The 21,938-nt window shown below is 48.0% G+C and overlaps 1 protein-coding gene across 1 annotated transcript in view; it reads left to right on the top strand.

Moving 5' to 3' along the window:
• mical2b (microtubule associated monooxygenase, calponin and LIM domain containing 2b) overlaps nucleotides 1-21,938 on the top strand; it is a 267,163-nt gene that overhangs the window by 109,353 nt on the left and 135,872 nt on the right. The window contains 5 exon segments of the mRNA XM_078221390.1: nucleotides 821-1,080; nucleotides 7,412-7,669; nucleotides 11,832-11,947; nucleotides 18,293-18,419; nucleotides 19,534-19,624. Of these exon segments, the coding sequence (XP_078077516.1) occupies nucleotides 821-1,080; nucleotides 7,412-7,669; nucleotides 11,832-11,947; nucleotides 18,293-18,419; nucleotides 19,534-19,624 (852 nt within the window).

Consider the following 21,938-nt stretch of genomic DNA (forward strand, 5'->3'; position numbering starts at 1 on the left):
CACCAGGGACCTGGGTTTGATTTTCAGCTTGGGTCACTGTCTGTGCGGAGTCTGCATGTTGTCCCCGTGTCTGCATGGGTTTCCTCCCACAGTCCGAAAGACCTGCTGGTTAGGTGCATTGGCCGTGCTAAATCCTCCTTCAGTGTACCCGAACAGGCGCCGAAGTGTGGCGACTAGGGGATTTTCACAGTAACTTCATTGCAGTGTTAATGTAAGCCTGCTTGTGCCTAATAAATAAACTTTTTAAAAATTGTCTAAAAATTAGAACCAGACCTTTTCAGGAGTGAAAGTAGGAAGCATTCCGACACATCAAGGGTGGCTGAAATTTGGAATTCTCCTGAAAACAGCAACTGCAGACAGATGGGGCGGCACGGTGGCACAGTGGTTAGCACTGCTGCTTCACAGTGCCAGGGGACCCAGGTTCGATTCCCAGCTGGGATCACTGTCTGTGTGTAGTTTGCACGTTCTCCCCGTACCTGCGCGGGCTTCCTCCGGGTGCTCCGGTTTCCTCCCACATTCTGGTTAGGTGCATTAACCCGAACAGGCGCCGGACTGTGGCGACTAGGGGAATTTCACAGTAACTTCATTGCAGTGTTAACGTGAGCCTTACTTGTGACTAATAAATAAACTTTAAAATCAGTTGTAAATTTTAAACCGGAGTTGATAGATTTTTGTTAACCAAAGATATTCAAAAAATATGAAAAAAGTTGGGTAGACGTAGTTAGGTCACAGAATGACCGTGATGTCATTATATCGGGAACAGGGTGGAGGCACTGAATGGTATTAACTATCACGGGACCAAGGCAGTGGGTAAATGGAGTGAAGCTACAAGTCAGTCAGAATCTAATTGAATATGGCGGAACAGGCTCGAGGAGCTGAATGGTCTCCTCCTGTTCCTGTGGGAATGATTTCAGTGGTGGAGGGCGATTTGGTTGATGCAATTTCTAATGATGAATTTTGTGGTTTTTTTTAATTTCAGGAATTGATCTCGAGAATATTGTTTATTATAAAGATAACACGCATTACTTCGTAATGACTGCAAAGAAGCAGAGCTTGCTGGACAAGGGAGTGATTGTCAACGTAGGTACCACTCTTCTGTTATGTATGAAGAAAACACAGTAAGAAGTCTCATAACACCAGGTTAAAGTCCAACAGGTTTATTTGGTAGCAAAAGCCACGAGCTTTCGGAGCGCTGCTCCTTCATCAGGTGAGTGGAAGTTCTGTTCACAAACAGGGCATATAAAGACACAAACTCAATTTACAAAATAATGGTTGGAATGCGAGTCTTTACAGGTAATCAAGTCTTAAAGGTACAGACAATGTGAGTGGAGAGTTAAGCACAGGTTAAAGAGATGTGTATTGTCTCCAACCAGGACAGTTAGTGAGATTTTGCAAGCCCAGGCAAGTCGTAGGGGTTACAGATAGTGTGACATGATCCCAAGATCCCGGTTGAGGCCGTCCTCATGTGTGCGGAATTTGGCTATCAGTTTCTGCTCTGCGACTCTGCGTTGTCGTGTGTCGTGAAGGCCACCTTGGAGAACGCTTACCCGAAGATCCCGCTGAAGTGCTCCCCAACAGGAAGAGAACACTCTTGCCTGGTGATTGTCGTGTGGTGTTCATTCATCCGTTGTTGTAGCGTCTGCATGGTCTCCCCAATGTACCATGCCTCGGGACATCCTTTCCTGCATCCTTTCCTGATGCTACGACAACGAATGAATGAACACCGCTCGACAATCACCAGGCAAGACTGTTCTCTTCCTGTTGGGGAACACTTCAGCGGTCACGGGCATTCGGCCTCTGATCTTTGGGTAAGCGTTCTCCAAGGCGGCCTTCACGACACACGACAATGCAGAGTTGCTGAGCAGAGACTGATAGCCAAGTTCCGCACACATGAGGACGGCCTCAACCGGGATTTTGGGTTCATGTCACACTATCTGTAACCCCCCGACTTGCCTGGGCTTGCAAAATCTCACTAACTGTCCTGACTGGAGACAATACACATCTCTTTAACCTGTGTTTAACCCTCTCTCCACTCACATTGTCTGTATCTTTAAGACTTGATTATGTGTAAAGACTCGCATTCCAACCATTATTTTGTAAATTGAGTTTGTGTCTTTATATGCCCTGTTTGCGAACAGAACTCCCACTCACCTGATGAAGGAGCAGCGCTGAGAAAGCTAGTGGCTTGTGCTACCAAATAAACCTGTTGGACTTTAACCTGGCGTTGTGAGACTTCTTACTGTGTTTACCCCAGTCCAACACTGGCATCTCCACATCATGTATAAAGAAAGCCATAGCGACCCTATTTCCTGACAGTAACCGGGGGAATCACAGTCCAAAATTGTCGCCGGTTTCCTTATCCTCCCTGACTGATCTCACAACAGCTCCCAAAGCCTGATAACAGTTGAGAAACAGCCCCAGGCAAAGCCTTGCTGAACGCACTACACAAATCAGCCACATTCAAAACCCATAGCTCACACCCACAGTAAAACTACTGGCTACAGATGCTCGCGCGCTGATACAGCCAGTGCTCCTTATTCTCACCAGCCTGCGAGCTGATTTTATCATTCTCACACATCGTTATCAATGCATTGCTCTTGCTTCACACAGTCTTACCATTGATCTTTCCCCTTGCTGCACATGTTTACTTTCTCGTTCTTTTCCTTCCTCTCCTTTCTCATTTCTCCAATGTTCTCCCTCTCCTCTTCCCCATGGCTATGCTCTCCCCTCCCTCTCCCTCCCTCCCTCCCTCCCTCCCTCTCCCTCCCTCCCTTCCCTCCCTCCCTCTCCCTCCCTCTCCCTCCCTCCCTCTCCCTCCCTCCCTCTCCCTCCCTCTCCCTCCCTCCCTCTCCCTCCCTCTCCCTCCCTCTCCCTCCCTCTCCCTCCCTCCCTCTCCCTCCCTCCCTCCCTCCCTCTCCCTCCCTCTCCCTCCCTCCCTCTCCCTCCCTCTCCCTCCCTCTCCCTCCCTCTCCCTCCCTCTCCCTCCCTCTCCCTCCCTCTCCCTCCCTCTCCCTTCCTCTCCCTTCCTCTCCTTCCCTCTCCCTCCCTCTCCCTCCCTCTCCCGCCTTCTCCAGCCCTCTCCCTCCCTCTCCCTCCCTCTCCCTCCCTCTCCTTCCCTCTCCCTCCCTCTCCCTCCCTCTCCCTCCCTCTCCTTCCCTCTCCTTCCCTCTCCTTCCCTCTCCCTCCCTCTCCCTCCCTCTCCTTCCCTCTCCCTCCCTCTCCCTCCCTCTCCCTCCCTCTCCCTCCCTCTCCCGCCTTCTCCAGCCCTCTCCCTCCCTCTCCCTCCCTCTCCCTCCCTCTCCTACCCTCTCCTTCCCTCTCCCTCCCTCTCCCGCCTTCTCCAGCCCTCTCCCTCCCTCTCCCTCCCCCCTCCCTCCCCCGCCCTCCACCCCACCCTCCCCCCTTCCACCCCACCCCCCCTCCACCCCACCCTCCCCCCTCCCCCTCCACCCCCCCCCTCCCCCTCCACCCCACCCTCCCCCCTCCCCCTCATGCCTCACTCCCCCCTCACCTCCCTCTCACCCCCCCTCACCCCCCATCCCCCCCTCCCTCCCCTCCCCCTCTTCCTCTCCTCCCCCTCTTCCTCCCCGCCTCTCCCCCCGCCTTCCCCCTCTCCCCCCACTCCCCCCACCTTCCCCCTCTCCCCCCGCCTTCCCCCCACCTTCCCCCCTCTCCCCCCTCAGCCCTCCTCCCCCCTTCCTCCCCTCCCCTCCCCCCTCTTCCTGCACTCCCCCCTCTTCCTCCCCTCCCCCTCTCCCCCCCTCCTTCCCCCCTCTCCCCCCTCCTTCCCCCCTCTCCCCCCTCCTCCCCCGCCTTCCCCCTCTCCCCCCGCCTTCCCCCCTCTCCCCCCGCCTTCCCCCCTCTCCCCCCGCCTTCCCCCCTCTCCCCCCGCCTTCCCCCCTCTCCCCCCGCCTTCCCCCCTCTCCCCCCGCCTTCCCCCTCTCCGCCCGCCTTCCCCCCTCTCCCCCCCGTCTTCCCCCCTCTCCCCCCGCCTTCCCCCTCTCCCCCGCCTTCCCCCCTCTCCCCCCGCCTTCCCCCCTCTCCCCCCGCCTTCCCCCCTCTCCCCCCACCTTCCCCCCTCTCCCCCCGCCCTCTCCCCGCCCTCCCTCTCTCTTCCCCTTCTCCCCAACCTCTGCGCTCTTCCCCCTTTTCCCCTCTTCCCCCTTCCCATTCTCCCCCATAGCCCTGTAACTGTTTTCTTTCCAAGTATTTATCCAATTTAAAAAAAAAAGTAAGTCTTGAATCTACTTCCTTTGTCCTTATAGGCAGCACATTCCTGACTACAACTTCCTTTAGGGAAGGAAATCTGCTATCCTTACTTGGTCTGGTCAGTGTGGGGCTCCACATCCTGTGGTTGGCTCTTAAATGGCCTAGCAAGCCACTCAGTCCAAGGGCAATTAGGAATGGACAATAAATGTTGGCCCAGCCAGCGATGCCCACATTCCATGAATGAATTAAAGAAAAGACAGAATAATTCATCTCATTAAATAAATTTTGCCTCAATCCCCCGTTGTGGTCCTTTTGCCAATAAATAAATCCTAAATTGGCTATATCGTCTTGCAGTGTTCAGTCTTTGATGTTAAGCAATATTCCTCACATTTATATAGTGCCCATCATGTCCTCAGAACATCCCAAAATAATTTGCAGTAAGGCAATAAGAATATAAGGAAATAGGCCGTTTGGCCCTTCGCGCCAACTCTATCATTCACAGCAATCATGGATGACCATCTTCCCACACTATCCCTATGTTCCTTAATTCCCTTAGTACCCAAAAATCTGTGGACCTCAATCTTGAACACACTCACCCATTGAGCATCCACAGCTTTCTGAGGTAAAAAGCTCTGCAACTTTTGAGTAAAGAAATTTCTCCTCATCTAAATGACCGACCACTTATTGAGCCTGATGCAGCATGCCCCCCCCCCTCCCCCCGCCGCCCCCGCCAAATAAATCTGGACTCTCTAACCAGCGGAAACAACCTTCCAGACAATAAAGTAATACAGGAAATGATTTTAAAATGTTACAATGGGGGAACAGGTAATTCAACCCAACCAACTCTTGTTGGCCTTTCCCCTCTACCTGCACAGATAGTTCTAACCAACCATACCCACCCTGTCCAATTGCTTACCGAGGGTGAGCTATGGTCGTATAGTGGCGAGCGTAGCTGCCTTCCAAGCAGTTGACCCGTGTTCGATTCCCAGCCATCGCATTGGTAATGTGTATCGGACATTATCCGTGCCCTGTTGTGATTTAAACGCAACATTTGTGCCCGTTGGGCACTGCAGGGGTTGGGGTGCATTATCGACCCTAATAATCACATTTTAATTTGATGTTTTTAAGTTTCCTTTGTACTTTGATTTCTGTTCGGGCTGTCCCCCCTCCTTTTGGGGAGCTGCCCCTTTTACTTTGTCCTGACTTAATCTGAGTTTGTTTATTTGGTTTGACCTTAAAAGAAGCCGACCCCATTTCATAATCCGCCTCTCCAATCCAATCCTGAATATCGGCCTCATTTTGGCCTCATTCACTAACACCAGGAGTGAATGCCACATCGTTGTGATTTTCTGTGTGAAGAAGTTTCTACGACCTTTTTCTCAATCTCCAACTCAAAAAACCTTACACTCATCCCATACGACTGATGTCCCTGAATCAGATTATCTGCTCATCGTCGGGTCGCAGTTTGTGGGAGCTTGCTGTGCAGAAATTGGCAGCCATGTTTCCTATTGACCACTTCAAAAGTACTTCATTGACTATGACGTTTTTTAGAACATCCCGCAGTCCCAAAAGGTGCTATATAAATGCAAATTTATTCTCCATTTCTTACTGCCAACAGTTTAGAACATAGAACAGTACAGCACAGAACAGGCCCTTTGGCCCACGATGTTGTGCCGAGCTTTATCTGAAACCAAGATCAAGCTATCCCACTCCCTATCATTCTGGTGTGCTCCACGTGCCTATCCAATAACCGCTTAAATGTTCCTAAAGTGTCTGACTCCACTATCACTGCAGGGAGTCCATTCCACACCCCAACCACTCTCTGCATAAAGAACCTACCTCTGATATCCTTCCTATATCTCCCACCACGAACCCTATAGTTATGCCCCCTTGTAATAGCTCCATCCACCCGAGGAAATAGTCTTTGAACATTCACTCTATCTATCCCCTTCATCATTTTATAAACCTCTATTAAGTCTCCCCTCAGCCTCCTCCGCTCCAGAGAGAACAGCCCTAGCTCCCTCAACCTTTCCTCATAAGACCTACCCTCCAAACCAGGCAGCATCCTGGTAAATCTCCTCTGCACTCTTTCCAGCGCTTCCACATCCTTCTTATAGTGAGGTGACCAGAACTGCACACAATATTCCAAATGTGGTCTCACCAAGGTCCTGTACAGTTGCAGCATAACCCCACGGCTCTTAAACTCCAACCCCCTGTTAATAAAAGCTAACACACTATAGGCCTTCTTCACAGCTCTATCCACTTGAGTGGCAACCTTTAGAGATCTGTAGATATGGACCCCAAGATCTCTCTGTTCCTCCACAGTCTTCAGAACCCTACCTTTGTCCCTGTAATCCACATTTAAATTAGTCCTACCAAAATGAATCACCTCACATTTATCAGGGTTAAACTCCATTTGCCATTTTTCAGCCCAGCTTTGCATCCTATCTATGTCTCTTTGCAGCCTACAACAGCCCTCCACCTCATCCACTACTCCACCAATCTTGGTGTCATCAGCAAATTTACTGATCCACCCTTCAGCCCCCTCCTCCAAGTCATTAATAAAAATCACAAAGAGCAGAGGACCAAGCACTGATCCCTGTGGCACTCCGCTAGCAACCTGCCTCCAATCCGAAAATTTTCCATCGACCACCACCCTCTGTCTTCGATCAGACAGCCAGTTACCTATCCAATCGGCCAACTTTCCCTCTATCCCACACCTCCTCACTTTCATCATAAGCCGACCATGGGGGACCTTATCAAACGCCTTACTAAAATCCATGTATATGACATCAACTGCCCTACCTTCATCAACACACTTAGCTACCTCCTCAAAAAATTCTATCAAATTTGTGAGTTTGTCTTTGCAAACTCATTGATTGCACCGTCGGTCAGGAGAAGCAGTGGACAGGAAGAAGCCATTCAGCCCCTCAGACTTATTCCACCAGTCAATGAAATTGTGACTGATCTGCATCTTAACTCCATTTGCTCGCCCTGGTTGTGTTACCCTTAATCCTTTCCTCCAGTGAAAATCTATCAATCTCAGGTTTGAAATTTTCATTTGACAGCCAGCCTCTGAGGCATTTTGAGGGACAGAGTCTCCACTACCATTTGAGTGAAGCAATGCTTCCTAAAATCCTCCCAAATTTTAAGGAGAGGAGAGGCTTTTCCAATGTCACTGACTCTTGCGTTCTTCCCGCAGGATTATGTGGATACAGAAATGCTTCTGTGCAGTGAGAATGTGAACCAGGAAGCCCTCCTGTCCTACGCCAGAGAGGCTGCCGACTTTGCCACTAACTACCAGCTGCCCGCCCTGGACTTTGCAATGAACCATTACGACCAACCTGATGTGGCCATGTTTGACTTCACCTGCATGTACGCCTCTGAAAATGCTGCGTTAATTCGAGAGAGATGCGGCCATCGCCTTATGGTGGCTCTTGTCGGGGACAGTCTGTTAGAGGTGAGTGCTTTTTAAACTCTGCTTTTCCCTTTCTTTAGCAGGGTTGGTTTTTTTTTGTGGACTTTACTCGGGCTTTACTGTTAATACCTTGCTATATAGATCTTAATTCAGAACACCTCCATCAACAGCCTTTAAATACATGTTGGGTTATTTAATTGGTCTGGCTGGGGAAGCAGTTATAGTTTGATGTTGAAGTTAACAACCCATTCAATGGTATGAATCACTCAGGGCAAGAGTTCAATAAATGGCCACTGATCTGAGTTGGAAGGCCACCATCACAGTTTTAGCTGTTCCTCATGTTCCACTCATGTAGCAAGTGGCCACATCATCCCTCGACTGTCCCCAAGTGATCAAGGGTTGTCCAGATTTTCTGTGGAAGATTGAAAGCTGGGCCTTCACTTGGGTCACTGGCTAGGTTGGGGTCGATGACGTTTGCAGTCAACTAGGAGGTGTACCATCAAGAGGTGGGGCTGTTGTCAGTTTGTAGGGTGTGGAATGTGTTCCAGTTGGGACTATGGGATTTCAGACAAGAATGTTTTGTTTGACGTGCTGTGCCAGTGAGAGTGCTTCATTAGCTGTCAGACAGTGGTGTTCTTTCAGCAGGATGTTTTCCCTGCGGATATCAGGAGGTTCAATGGTAGCTCAGGAAGCCATTTGATCTGTGTTGGCCTCTCAACGTCCCTCAAATGATCAGCTTGACTTCCCAGAGGTGGATATTATGCCGCATTTGTGTAGCGGCTTCTGATCCAGACTGAGGGGCAGTATTCTGTTGTTGGGTAGGCCCGGGGGGGGGGGGGGGGGTGAAGAGTGAAGCAATGTGTTGGCTCTGTTGCCACAAGTCGTACCTGCCAGTTTCCATGTGAGGTTCACTCTTGGTCATCTTGACCTTGGCTGCGGTGTTCCGGGGGTGGTGCCAGTAGGTCAATTAATGGTGAAAGGCCATGCCCAGGTATTTTGGCATTAGGTCGTGGGTGAGTTGTCGGCCACACAACATGGACGTGAAGTTCTTCCCTGGCCTTCGAGTTGTTCAGGTGGAAGGCTGAAATGACAATCTTGGCAGTGTTTGGTCAAAGTTTGTCCTTTTTTCTGAAGTAGACTTCAAGAGAACATAGATCTCTGAAGAGTGTTTTTTCAACGTCCTGAAGTCCTTTAGTCTGAAGTGACAGGGCCAAGTCTATGAGAAGAGCAGTAACTTTGTGGGTAGGTGTGATATATTGAAGAGGGTCGGTGTGAGGACTGGTCCCATTGGGAGCCCATTGTTTGTTATGTGTGGGCAGCTGATTTGATCTCCAAGGTGTAGGCGCAACTGTTGTTTGTTGAAAATAGAGTTGATTTGTTGCAGCATTTTTACACAGCAAATCATTTTGGAGCGTGTGTTTAAAGGTTTTATGTTGCTGAGAGCATGGTGATGGGACGGTGGCTGTGTTCATCGTCGCCTCCCTGGATGAATACAAACAAAGTAAAGACTCTGCTGTGGCAAAGTCCTTTGATGAAGGACTCCTCATAAGATGGCGGGATACAGCGGAGAAGATTGATTTCACGCACTCGAGCTGAGAGATGTGGATACTGCTACACTGCCTGGGAGTAGCTGAGTTAACAGCCAGACCAGCAGCCCAGAATCAATGCCGATGCCATTGCTCCACAACTCCACTGGCCAGCAGGGAAGATAAGCAGGTGGCAAAAATGGCCCTGATGCAGTTTTTCAAGAATATCCCAGAGCAAACAGACTTGTCACATCATTAAATACAACAGGAAGTGGACAGCGCCCTGACGACAGCCACAACAGGAAGTGGACAGCGCCCTGACGACAGCCACAACAGGAAGTGGACAGCGCCCTGATGACAGCCACAACAGGAAGTGGACAGCGCCCTGATGACAGCCACAACAGGAAGTGGACAGCGCCCTGATGACAGCCACAACAGGAAGTGGACAGCGCCCTGACGACAGACACAACAGGAAGTGGACAGCGCGCTGATGACAGCCACAACAGGGGGTGGCACAGTGGTTAGCACTGCTGCCTCACGGCGCCAGGGACCCGGGTTCGATTCCTGGCTTGGGTCACTGTCTGTGCGGAGTCTACACTTTCTCCCCGTGTCTGCGTGGGTTTCCTCCGGGTGCTCCTGTTCCGTCCCACATTCTGAAAAACGTGCTGGGTTAGGTGCATTGACCCGAACAGGCACCGACCGGACTGTGGCGACTACGGGAATTTCACAGTAACTTCATTGCAGTGTTAATGTAAGCCTTATTTGTGACTAATAAATAACTTTTTAAAAAGTGGACAACACCCTGATGACAGCCACAACAGGAAGTGGACAACACCCTGATGACAACCACAACAGGAAGTGAACAGCACCCTGACGATAGCCACAGGAAGTAGACAATGCCCTGACGACAGCCACAACAGGAAGTAGACAGCGCCCTGACGACAACTACAACAGGAAGTGGACAGCGCCCTGATGATAGCCACAACAGGAAGTGGACAGCGCCCTGACGATAGCCACAACAGGAAGTGGACAGCACCCTGACGATAGCCACAGGAAGTGGACAGCTCCCTGACGACAGCCACAACAAGAAGTGGACAACACCCCGATGACAACCACAGCAGAAAACGGACAACGCCTCGCGGCAGCTATAACAGGAAGTGGACAGCGGCCTGATGACAGCCACAACAGGAAGTGGGCAACGCCCTGACAACAGCCATAACAGGAAGTGGGCAACGCCCTGACGACAGCCACAACAGGAAGTGAACAGCGGCCTGATGACAGCCATAACAGGAAGTGGACAACATCCTGACAACAGCCAAGTCTGGCAAAGCAGCAAGTCAGTGGTATTTACCCAGAATTCCTGAAGAGCATCAGATCACAGGACAGGAAGTGGTAGCAAAGCTTTTTACCAACATCTACAGCACAGACACCATTCCAAACATCTGGCGCAAATCCATGATACTAACCATTGCCAAACGAGGGAAACATGTTGGGTGCAGTACGTAACACTTAAAGTGACAGACTCGCAAAACAGGGGGGTCATGAGTTGACTGGAAATGTGTCATGTTAACAAGTCTAAAAACCTGTTTATTCCTATTTGATCAAAAAGAAACAAAGGCTTTGCATTTATGCAGCTTCTTTTCTCCTAAAGTGTTTTACAGCCTTTCTGAGGTGTAGCCATTGCTATATTTTAGAAGATTTGTAGCCATTTATGTACAGCAATTCCTACAACACTCCCTCAGTATTCTCACTGGGAATGTTGGCCTGGAATTATATGCTGAACTCTCTGAAGTAGGAACTTAACCCCCCAGAGAAGACTGAGGGGCGACCTGATCAAGGTGTATAAGATTGAGGGGCGTGGATAGGGAGCAGCTGTTCCCCTTAGTTGAAGGGTAAGCCACGAGGGGACATAGGTTCAAGGTGAGGGGCAGGAGGTTTGGAGGAGATGTGAGGAAAAACTTCATTTTACCCAGGGGGTGTTGACTGTCTGGAATGTGCTGCCTGGGAGGGTGGTAGAGACGAGTTGCCTCACATCTTTCAAAAAGTATCTGGATGAGCACTTGGCACATCATAACATTCAGGGCCATGGGCCAAGTGCTGGCAAATGGGATTAGGTGGGAAGTCAGGTGTTTCTTGCATATCGGTGCAGATTCGATGGGCGGCAGGGCCTCTTCTGCACTGTATGAAACTATGATTTTATGAATGTCTGACTCTGAGGTGAGGGCGCTACCCACTGAGTAGTAGCTGTGACACTGGGTGGGATTTTCTGGCTCTTCCTGTCGGTGGAACCTTCAGGTCCATACAAAACACTACAGACCTCAGCGGAACCAGGAGGTCCTGCCGGTGGCTAATAACAAACCTCCCCCACCACCAGAAAACACACCACAGGGGGCCAGAAAACCTCGTGCCACTATTAATCATGATAAGCCTGCCTGATCAGACTTATTGTAGTCCCAGTGTTAGCTTGTCCATTGTAGGTTTGCTGATGTTGACCAGCGAGTAACAAGAATGCCCACTCTCCACCACTTGTGGATCTCCCATTGTCAAGGACCCCAAGAAACCAGGATTAGGATGGATACCTTAACTGCTTGTACCCAGTGCTTTGTGTTAGGCAGCCACTGCTAATATGACACTCTGTCTGCTAACTTATCTTGCTGTGTTCTTTCAATCAATTGTAGCCTTTCTGGCCAATGGGAACTGGGTGTGCCCGAGGATTCCTGGCAGCTTTGGACACGGCTTGGATGGTGAAGAGGTGGGCGGAGGACATGCCATCTCTGGAGATCTTGGCGGAGAGGTGAGAGAGAGGGCTGTGTGCATGTGCGTTTATGAAGTAAAAAGTCAGATTCCAGAGGAAGTTTGACATTTGTTTTCCACACGGCAAAGATTGAACAGTCTGGGAAGCAAAAGAGAAGACTGAGGGGTGGTCTTTCAGATTTGGAAGACTTTCATTAGATAGATCTGGTTCCCCCCCTTTTGGGGGAGACCAGAGATAGGGGCCAAAAGATAAGATAATCCCTGTCAAATCCAATAGGACATTCAGAAGATACCTCTTTACCCAGACTATGAGGAGACTATGGAACTTGCTACACACAAAGAAAAAAATAATTCAGACCAGTATTCATATTTCCCCGTTTTACTGGTGTTCCATTTGAAAGTGTACAAGACCAGTTCAGACCAGTATTCTTATTTCCCCATTTTACTGTTTTTTCCTTCTGAGTACCACAGGGGGGAGGTTAAGGTGAATAGCACAGATACATTTAAGGAGAAGCTGGTTAAATACACAGTAAGGAACAGGAGAACATGCCGACAGGGTGAGGTGACATAAGGTGGGAGGAGGCTTGAGTGGAGCATAAGCATTGGCTTGGACCAAATGGGCTGAATGGCCTATTTGTGTGCTGCCAATCCTATGAGGTTGGGTGTTTACTTTGGGGTCTGACTCCGTTACAGAATGAGTGGTTACTAGGTGACAACGGAATGTTTGGAATAATAATCACGCCATAGGGCTTTGCAGTGTTATTGCAAAGATTGCCAACTGGGAAAACAAACTATCGAGAAATATCACAAACCAACACCAAACATAGACTGGAATTTCTTTTACTAATTTGTGCTGTCACAGTGATGCAGTTGGACAAGCTCTTAACACAGACTCTGGGTATGAAATAATTTGCCTGCCGATTAGCTGAAGAGAACGGGGTTTTTTTTTGCTGCTGTCATTGTTCCCAAGGAGTGGTTGAAGGCTCTAGTTTATGGATGGCTTGCTGTCACTTCAGAGGGCATTAAGAGTCAGCCTTGTAACGTGGAACTAGAAAAGCATGACAGGCACGGTGGCCTAGTGGTTAGCACTGCTGCCTCACAGCGCCGGGGACCCGAGTTCAGTACCAGCTTTGGGTGACTGTGTGGAATTTGCACGTTCTCCCTGTGTCTGCATGAGTTTCCCTCTGGGTACTCTGGTTTCCTCCCACAGTCTAAAGATTAGGTGGGGTGGATTGACCATGCTAAATTGCCAAAGATGTGTAGGTTAGGTGTATTAGCCATGATAGATGTGCGGGCTACGGGGATAGGACAGGGGTTTGGGCCTGGATAAGATGTTTTGTTGGAGAATCGGTGCGGACTCGATGGGCCGAATGGCCTCCTTCTGCACCATCAGGATTCTATGGTTCCTTTCTTCTATCCTGGAGATTTGTTCACTAGTTGAAAGCTGGCTAGGTACATGAGGGAGAAAGGAGTAGAAGGATCTGCTGATAAGTTGAGATGAGGAGGGTGGGGAAGAGCATAAAGCTAGCATAGAACAGTTAGGCCGAGTGGCCTGTTTCTGTGCTGTAAATTCTGTATAATTTATGAAAGTTTGATTGCTTTGATTCTTTTTGTAATGTGATGACAGCCACAAATGATCAGTTGAATCTTCTGTGTGCTCTTCGTGTTTGCATTTAGGATATCATCGCCACTACATTCTCATATCCAGTTCCACCACAATAGCCCAGAACCTGTTGTTGGCATTACTTCTGGATCAATACTTAGCCCACTCATATGTCAGCCTTCAATCCACTTTTCTATCAGAGCTATCAAGCCATGTCGCCAACGTTCTTTAGAAAAACCTGCCATGCTTACCTGGTCTGGCCTACATGTGACTCCAGAACCACAGCAATGTATTTGACTCTTAAATGCCCTTTAGAATATCCAAAGATGTGCAGGTTAGGTTGATTGGCCAAGCTAAATTGCCCCTTAGTGTCCAAAGATGTGTAGGTTAGGGGATTAGTTGGGTAAATGCATGAGATTACGGGATAGGATGGGGGGTGGTCCCGGATAAGATGCTCTGTCAGAGGATTGGTGCAGACTCGATGGGCCGAATGGCCTCTTTCTGCACTGTAGGGATTCTATGATTGACCGAGCAAGCCACTCAGATCAAGGGCAATTAGGGAGGGGCAAGACGTGCTGGTCCAGCAATGCCCACATCCCATGAATGAATAAATAACAGAGGTGTTAAAGCAGGTGAGGCATATTGTCTGAATAATATGGTGTAGGGTAAGAAGAATGCATTTTCTCCGGTGTGTGAAGGAGTCCAGAATGAAGAGAGCATGCAGTCATTCAGGTGTGATGTTAAAAAGCACTTCTTAAAAATCAAATAATTATGTACATTTCTATAGCACCTGTCACAACCACTGGACCTCCCAAACTGCTTTGTGTCCAATGAAGTACTTTTGAAGTGTAATATCTGTTGCAATGAAGGAAGAAAAGCAGCCAATTTGTGCACAGCAAGATCCTGCAGGCAGAAATGTGACCACGACCAGACAGTCTGTTTTAGTGATATTGGTTGAGGGATAAATATTGTCCTGGGCAGCAGGGGTAACTCCCCTGCTCTTCACCAGAATAATGTCATGGCTCTTGTATCCACCTGAGAGGGCAGACAGGGCCAAGATTCAATGTCTCAACTGGAAGACAGGTCCTCTGACAGCGCAGCACTCGCACAGTACCATAGTGGAAAATCAGCCAAGGTTTTGTCCCTGAACTGTGATGTGAACCCACAACCTCCAGACTCGGGGAGAGAGTGCTGCCTACTGGGCCAGGGCTGTACAGTTAGTGTTCATACGTAGGGTTGGTTTGTTTCTTTATTGATTGATTGATTAGTGTCACAAGTAGGATTAACATTAACACTGCAATGAAGTTACTGCGAAAATCCCTTAGTCGCCACACTCTGGCGCCTGTTCGGGTACACTGAGGGAGAATTTAGCATGGCCAGTGCACCTAGCCAGCACGTCTTTCGGACTGCGGAAGGAAACCCACGCAGACACGGGGAGAATGTGCAGACTCCGCACAAACAGTGACCCAAGCCGGGAATTGAACCCAGGTTTCTGGTGCTGTGAGGCAGCAGTGCTAACCACTGTAATCCGGAATCCTCTCCCCCAAGAGGCGATGGCCTAGTGGTATTTTCGCCAAACTATTAATCCAGAAACTTAGCTAATGTTCTGGACACCCAAGTTCGAATCCTGCCACGGCAGATGGTGAAATTTGAATTCACTTAAAAATATCTGGAATTAAGAATCGACTGATGACCATGAAACCATTGTCGATTGTTGGAAAAGCCCATCTGGTTCACTAATGAGCTTTAGGGAAGGAAATTTGCCATCCTTACCTGGTCTAGACTACATGTGACTCCAGAGCCACAGCAATGTGGTTGATTCTCAACTGCCCTCAGGCAACTAGGGATGGGCAATAAATGCTGGCCAGCCAGCGACGCCCATGTCCCACAAGTGAATAAAAAACAAGAAGCTGTGGATGGATTGGAAGCTTTGAAAAGTTTGAGAGTGATAGATAAGAAGAAAGAGGAAAAAAGAGGCTTACACTAACACTGCAATGAAATTAGTCTGAAAGTCCCCTAGTCGCCACAGTCTGGTGCCTGTTCGGGTACACTGAGGGAGAATTTAGCATGGCCAATGCACCTAACCAGCATGTCTTGATGTTGGGTAAGGATACCGAGGGAAATGGAGCTAAAGTGGGTGGATGGAGTTGAGGCACAGTTCAGCAGTGATCTAACTGAATGGTGGAAAAATGCTGGAGGGGCCGAGTGAGTATAGTGGTGTCAGATAGTTAACAACACTGATTGTAACCTATTGAAAGTTTCTCAAGGCCCTAAGTTGCAATGTGAACTCTGAGCTGAGAATACAGGGAATGAGAGGGAACCGCCAAACCAGGATGCCCTGTGTGCAATACCACGCCTGACCTTCAACAGGCAAAACACACTGTTGTGAAGACTGAATTGTGTTCTTTGGACTATTTCCAGGAATGAGTTTTTGATCTGCCGAGCATGTTGTTTGGACTGATTTATTCAGATTACAGATATGGCAAGAATGTTTTTTTTTTCTCTCAAAGAAGCGGTGACGGATTTTGTTGCAAAAGCTTCATTATCTTCACTCATCTGCCATCCCAGTAATCTGGGGAGATTTTCAAAAGCTTGAACCGAGAGGTTAAAACTGCACGATATTCTCACTGGAATCTCCGGACTGATCTCCAGTCTCACAAGAAAGGAGCCACTGTCCGGACGCAATCAAAAGTTGCAGACTGGAGGGAGAAAGCGGGAAAGAGAGAGAGGGAGAGGGGGGAGGAACAGAGGGGTGAAGGGGAAAGTGGGAGGAGAGAGTATATTTAATATCACTGGATCTTGCTGTAAGTATAATGTCATGTTAACAACACACGCTGTTATTAATGCACAAATCAGTTAGCAAGTAAAGTGGATGTAGAGACATGCCCAGGGCTGGGAATCTCTAGAACTTGCGAGGCAATTTACATTTTTTTGCAGTTAACTTCACGCAGATGACATCTTGCCCTTAATGATTGGATCGAGTTATGCATTAATTACTCTTTAAGCAAACCAGGGAACCTTAGGGTTGTAATTTAGTTTAGATGTCCTTTTAATAATAATTGTTGATGCAATGCCAATTAATTATCTGGGCAGAAAAGGAACAAGTTGTTCCTTTGTAATCCTGTAGGTAGGAACTTGTTACGGAGATTCCTTCCTATCTCTACTTTTTCTCTCTCTCTCCCCCACTCTAATCTTCTTTGAACAGAATTTTGCCAGCCACTTGGAGGCAGCTTTGGTGGTGGGAGGGAGGACTATTTGTGAAAGTTGGTGTCGCCTTGTCCAGCTGAACCCTTGCTTCCTCTGAGCGATCTTCCTGGAAGAGGAGTCTGTTTGGGTAATGGTTACCCACCAGCAGCAGAGAGTGGCCAATTGTTGATAATCGGGTGCCCCTTTGGGAGCAGAATGGTCAAACCACTGGGTTCTTCCCAATGGCAGATGGGCCCACCCAAAGAGGCTGAAACCCAGCAGTTGGCTGGAGGTTGCCTACTAGTTGAGGGGGGAGGGGGAAGGTTGCTGACCAATGTCGCCACCTTTAATTTCACCCCCCACTGGAGCTGAGGCCACCAGAGGCTAAAGCTGTGGCCACAGGTCGCCCTCTGGTAGTATTCTCTCTCAACAATGAAGGCCTGACAGCTGTGGCTACAATCAATTTTACCAATTTTGTTTTTAATACTAATTCTTTAGAGGGATCCTCCAGCCTGAGGTGTTCTCACTGTCTCCTTCCTATGTTGGCAGCACCAATTCTCCTGGTAAGGCTGCCATCTGCCAAAGTCTCAGGCCCTACCGCCTATGAAACCTCCCTGACGTCTTTAATTGGATGGGGATCACAGAGATGGCCGGTTAAATGGCCACCGCCAGGAAGATCACATAGGTGGGCAGGACTCAGAGGGCATCAGGGTCAGGTTGCGGAAATAGTCTTCCCACCCCAGAATCTTCTATGGTGGCGAGACTCTGCTCTACTTTTCTCTTTCTGTATCTGATTCAAATTCATCCAATATTCTTCTCCATTACTCCTTTGTTTCTCAATCCCAAAACCTTATTGCTTCAGGACCTGATGTTCGCTGATGTCCCGGATTCCCCATTGCCCTCATCCCAGTTATCAACTCACGTCTCGAGCAAGTTATGGTGTTGGTCATTTTGAACGAAAGGGTGTGGGAAACAGTTTAGAGCAGGTATTGGGATGCACCACTGCAGCTAAATTCAGCCACACGGTTTATAAAGCCTCCATCTTGTTGGAAATATTGATGTTTTTGATTTGATTCCCATTCGCTCTGGATTCCCGCCATGTTTGGAATCAGCACTAACAGGACATCCTTCTGGTGTCAGCCAGAGAATCTGTCATGTAACCTAGGCCGAACATACCCGGTGCAGCACTGTGGGAGTGCTGCACTGTTGCAGGTACTGTCTTTTGGATGAGACATTAAACTGAGGCCCCTTCTGCTCTCTCAGGTGGACACAAAAGATCCCAAGGTTTCTAAGACAAACGGGGGAGTCCTTCAGGTGGTCCTGGCCAATATTTATCCCTTAACCGACATCACTAAAACAGATTGTCTGATGATTCTCACATTGCTGTTTGTGGAACCTTGCTGTGTGCAAATTGGCTGACGTATTTCCTACATGATAACAGTCGCTTCAGAAATAATTCAGTGGCTGTAACGCGCTTTGTGACGTCTTGAGATCGTGGAAGAGTGACAGAAATGCGAGGTCTTTGTATCCTGCTTTGCTGGAGAGTTATTAAACTTGATTGAATTTTCTGCCCCCCCTCCCCCTGCCTCTTTCCAGAGAAAGTATTTATCGCCTGCTACCTCAAACCACACCAGAAAACATCAACAAAAACTTTGACCAGTACACAATAGATCCGGGGACAAGGTACCCCAACCTCAACTCAAGCTGCGTCCAACCTCACCAGGTAAGTTCACTGTGACAAATACAACGGTTAAAAACATAGAATCACGGAATACTACAGGGCAGAAGGTGGTCGTTCAGCCCATCGTGCCTGTGCCTGCTCTTTGGTAGAGCTATCCAATTAATCTCACTGCCCAGTTATTTTTCTGTAGTCCTGTGAATGTTTCCCTTCCAATGGTTAGCCCATTCTTTTTTGAAAGTAACTATTGAATCAATCGACATGACAGTGCATTCCAGATCACATCAACTCATTGCGTTCGTTTTGAAAATAAAAGTTTTCCTCATGTCTCCCCTGGTTCTTTTGCCAATCACCTGAAATCTGTCTCTTCGACTTACCAACCCTCCTGCAACTGGAGACAATTTCTCCTTAATTACCCCATCAAAATCCTTCATTAATTCGTAGACCTCCATCAAATCTAATGTAATGAGAACAATCCCCAGCTTCAGTGGTCCCTTCACAGAATTGAAATCGTAGATTCAGAGAATCCCTACAGCGCAGAAGGAGGCCATTTGGCCCATCGAGTCTGCGCCGACCACAATCCCACCCAGGCCCTATTCTCATAACCCCACATATTTACCCTGCTAATCCCCTGACACTACGGTCAATTTAGCATGGCCAATCCACCTAATCAGCACACCTTCAGAGCGTGGGAGGAAACTGGAGCACCAGGAGGAAACCCCCGCCGACATGGGGAGAATGTTCAGACTCCACACAGACAGTGACCCGAGGCCAGAATTGAACCCGCGTCCCTGGCTCTGTGAGGCAGCAGTGCTAACCACTGTGCCGTCCCTTGACTCATTTCAGTAAATTTCTCCTGCAGCCATTTTCTTTTCATTCTTGGAATGTGAGTGTCAATGTCAAGGCCAGTATTTATTACCCATCCCTAATTGCCCTTGAGAAGAGAGTGAAAAGCCGCCATCTTGAACCACTGCAGTCCATATGGCGGAGGGCAGAATATCTGTGCTGTTAGAAAGGGAGTTCCAGAATTTTAAGCCAGCTGCAATGAAGGAACGGAAGTATAGTTCCAAGTCAGGGCGGTGCATGACTTGGAGGGGAAACTCGCAGATGGTGGTGTTCTAAAGAGAATAAAATGAAAATTTCCTTTCACCCCCTTCAGGTTCGTCAGCTGTACATCACAACTGATCTGAAGAATTGCCCACTTGAAAGAGTAAATTCCATTCGAAAATCTATCAAAGTTTCACGTCGTGGTGAGTCACGTTTTTCAATTCACATCAACTAGGTTATGAACAGTGTGAAGGGCACCAAGGGTGCGTAATTCTTCAGCTGCATTCAAGAGAACTCTTCTAACCAGCATGCAACAAGCCCAATGATTTAGTCTTAGGAAATGAAGCTGGGCCAGTGGATGAAGTAACACTGGGGGGACCATTTTGGAAATAGTGATCATAATATAGTGAGATTTAGCACAGTGATGGGAAAGGATAAAGATAGAACAGGAGTAAAAATTCTAAACTGGGTGAAGACAAATTTTACAAAGCTGAGAGGTGAACTGGTGAAAGTGGACTGGATGCATCTTCTATAATGGAAGACAGTGCCCAATCAGTGGGAGGCTTTGAAAAGTGAGATTCTACAGGCACAGTGTAAACATGTCCTCACAAAGAAATAGGGTGGTACCGCCAAATATACAGTCCCCTGGTTATCCAGAAGCATACAGACCAAGATAAAGCAGAAAAAGAAAGCTTATGACAGTATGAAAGCTAAGATTAGTATAGAAAGTACAGGGGTGAAGTAAAAATGGAAACTATGGAAGCAAAAAAATGATATGAAACAATATTGGCAGATATAATCACAGAACACTCGAGATGTTTTACCAATACATAAGGGCAAGAGAATAACTAAGGAAAAGGTTGGGCCAACAGAGCTGTACGTGATTACTTGTCGGTTGATAGAAACTAGAAGCAGAATTAGGACATTCGGCCCTTCGAGCCTGCTGTGCCATTCATTATAATCATGGCTGATCATCAAATTCAAAATCCTGATTTCCCCCCTTCCCCCCCATATCCTTTGATCCCCTTAGCTCCAAGAGCTATATCTAATTTCTTCTTGAAATCAGACAACGTTTTCTTAGAAATCTTAGAAACCCTACAGAAAGAGGCCATTCGGCCCATCGAGTCTGCACCGACCACAATCCCACCCAGGCCCTACCCCCATATCCCTACATATTTACCCACTAATCCCTCTAACCTACGCATCCCAGAACACTGAGGGCAATTTTAGCATGGCCAATCAACCTAACCCGCACATCTTTGGACTGTGGGAGGAAACCGGAGCACCTGGAGGAAACCCACACAGACACGAGGAGAATGTGCAAACTCCACACAGACAGTGACCCAAGCCGGGAATCAAACCCAGGTCCCTGGAGCTGTGAAGCAGCAGTGCTGACCACTGTGCTACCGTACCGTTTTGGCATCAACTACATTCTGTGGTGGTGAATTCCACATATTCATCACCCTCTGGGTGAAGAAATTTCTCCTCACCTCAGTTCTAAAAGATTTACTCCTTATTCTCAAACTATGACCCCTAATTCTGGACTCCCCCACCATTGGGAACATTCTTTCTGAATCTACCCTGTCGAATCCTGTGGATTGATTCAGAAGATGTGGGCAGGATTCGCAATGAGTACTTTGTCTCTTAGGCGAAGGTTAATGTAGACATTCTAGTTAGAGGAGGAGTGTAAGATATTAGATACAATAAGCATGATGGGAGAAGAATTACTGCAGGGACTGACCCCCTTGAAGGTGGATAAATCACCAAGGCCAGTTGGATTGTATACCAGGCTGTTGAAGGAAGCTAAGTAGGAAATAATGGATGTTCTGAGGATCATTTTCCAATCAGGTGAGGTCCCAGAGTATTGTAGGTCTGTGAATGCTGTGTCATTATTTAAAAAGAGTACAAGGGACAGGGCAGAAAACTATAGTCGGTCAGTCTGACATCGATGGTGGGCAGCACGATGGTACAGGTGTTAGCACGATGGTACAGGTGTTAGCACTGCTGCCTCTCAGCACCAGAGACCCAGATTCAATTCCAGCCTTTGATTTTCACAGTAACTTCATTGCAGTGTTAATGTAAGCCTACTTATGATTAATAAATAAATAAACTTTAACTTTAATGAACTTTAAACTGGTCTGTGCCAGTTCCCATTTCGTCTCATCCTGTCAATCTACCATATAGGTTCAATTTAGTTTGAGGATTTTCAAACAACTTCATAGACTGGACTTGGTGTTCTGACCGCTGTAATAAAATAAGGATGCTGAAACACAGGAAGAAGACTTGCAATGATGTTCAGCAGAATTGAGGGAATCAGATAGGATTATGCAGGCCAGGGCTTGTTATTTGGGAAAAGGGGAGGTGACCCCATGGAGATCTTTAGAATGATGAAGGGTTTTAGTGAAGTAGATTTGGGGAAACTGTCTCCCACTGATGGTGAATCCAGAACAAGGGAGCATAAATACTGTATAAGATAGTCATTGACGTTCACAAATTCTGGAAGAATTTCTTTATGTA

The sequence above is a fragment of the Mustelus asterias genome, chromosome 9 (assembly GCF_964213995.1).
Source record: "Mustelus asterias chromosome 9, sMusAst1.hap1.1, whole genome shotgun sequence".
Classification (NCBI taxonomy): domain Eukaryota; kingdom Metazoa; phylum Chordata; class Chondrichthyes; order Carcharhiniformes; family Triakidae; genus Mustelus; species Mustelus asterias.